Raw genomic sequence first — 1787 nt, 5'->3', positions numbered from 1 at the left:
GTGTGTGTGTGTGTGTATGTGTGTGTGTATGTGTGTGTGTGTGTGTATGTGTGTGTGTGTGTGTATTTATGTATATGTATTTATGTATGTATATATGAAGTACTCACCTCCTAAGCCTAAAGGTTCCTTCTTATCGTCTATAATCTTCATAAGCGGGCCGCGGGATACTAATTCTGTGATGATACAAAGCGGATCTGGCCCCACTGTAGCACCCACAAACAGCACGATATTCGGGTGACGAAGCCGCCTGTAAGTCGGGAGTAATACGGTGCGAATGAGAATCGGAGCGGATAGGTAGAACTATTGGCTGTACTTCTCAGAAAACAAAGACTTTCAATGTTTGCCAGAGTGCGTGATAGACTGACAGTACCGCAGCTTTATCAATCAATTGGAGGCCAAGAAAGGTTCGGGAGATAAAAAACAATGTGTAACGTTGCCGTCACTCGAATTAGGACCATGCCGATCACAAGCATGCATGCGCTGGGGTTACAATTGCACTGCCACAACAACACACCACAGACACACACCTCATGACATCAATTTCGTTCAGGAACTCGTCGCTATCCGCAACATTTGAATGCAGCATTTTGATGGCCACGGGAGATCCATAGAGACTGCCAGCGTACACCACTCCAAACCCTCCTCGACCCAACTAGGATCACCCAGAGCGATTGGTATGGTTTTAGTGTACACATATATACATCGCGAATAGGCACAACTATAGCAGGAATTTGTCACGAGACTGAAGTGAGACGGTCGTCGTGGTGGTCTACCTTTGACTAGCGACCAGAGAAGTTGCAAACCATGAGGTGTATAAGTTAGGCTGGTCAACGAATAGTTTGTGTTAGAAACCGGCCGATCCCTAGACAAATGTGGATTGTAGATGCAGGAGTAAGAACAAACGCCAGCAAACGTGCCCTTTTCACCAAAACTGGGGCTACACAATGACTATGGCAAGCGTGAACGTTCAAGCATACAACGCCGTGCTGGTAGGTTAAATTCGTAAATTAAAGTATCAATGGGTACAGAATTGCAATACGTAGGGTTCTTACTTCGATTATTGACTACACCTGCAATCGCACTGCGCTGGGACAATAGATCAGATCAAGCCAAACACGTGCAACGTGCAAACAACCACGCCCGTAATGTATATTAATAGGCACTGCTTCGGACTCAAAGAGATTTGTGCTCACAGATTAGGAATATATGAGTATACAAATAAACCCTACGAACTCAACCATCAACGCCTGCATAGATACGTGTGCCGTACGTACCTCCTTCCCAAGCGTAATATCCGTATATCTCAATTGCAAGTTATCGCTGGGCGTCTGCTCGGGCTCGTTGTCATCATCACTACTCGAACACGTGTGCTCTCGCTCCACAATGGCCAGGTTATTCCTAGCTTCGCGCATGGACTGCAACGTGTTCTCGTCATTGGCTTCGAGATCCTCTATACTTGTAATGTAATGCGTCGCGGCTACGGTGGGTTGTCCATTCGACAAGCCTACTCCCGAGTCTATGAAAGCTGTATTGCCACTAAGTGTAATGCTCGTGTTTGAATTCCGCCTGTTTGGCTTCCGGATAAAACCTAATGGGGATGTATGGGCGTTTGGAAGCGACGACGAGGCAGCAAGTCCCATCATACGCGTGGTAGTACTCGCTTGAACGGATATTCCGGATTCCTGTGTCGAACGATAAGCAACTGAACATGTCAAGAACAAAACATGGATAAACGAGTCATACATATGTTTGCCAACACCCTAAACACCCAAATGACGTCTATATAC

At 46.2% G+C, this 1787-nt stretch overlaps 1 protein-coding gene across 1 annotated transcript; it reads right to left on the bottom strand.

Annotated features, from left to right (window-relative positions):
• Positions 1-107: 107 nt before the first annotated feature.
• On the bottom strand, positions 108-1640 carry SARC_15351 (hypothetical protein; the record flags this gene model as incomplete). Its single annotated transcript, XM_014290527.1, has 3 exons — positions 108-247; positions 528-652; positions 1275-1640. Coding segments are annotated over 3 exons (631 nt in total), but the record flags the coding sequence as incomplete, so codon positions are not given.
• Positions 1641-1787: the final 147 nt, after the last annotated feature.

The sequence above is a fragment of the Sphaeroforma arctica genome, assembly GCF_001186125.1.
Source record: "Sphaeroforma arctica JP610 unplaced genomic scaffold supercont1.5984, whole genome shotgun sequence".
NCBI lineage: Eukaryota > Ichthyosporea > Ichthyophonida > Sphaeroforma > Sphaeroforma arctica.
This window is presented reverse-complemented; position numbering and strand designations above follow the sequence as displayed.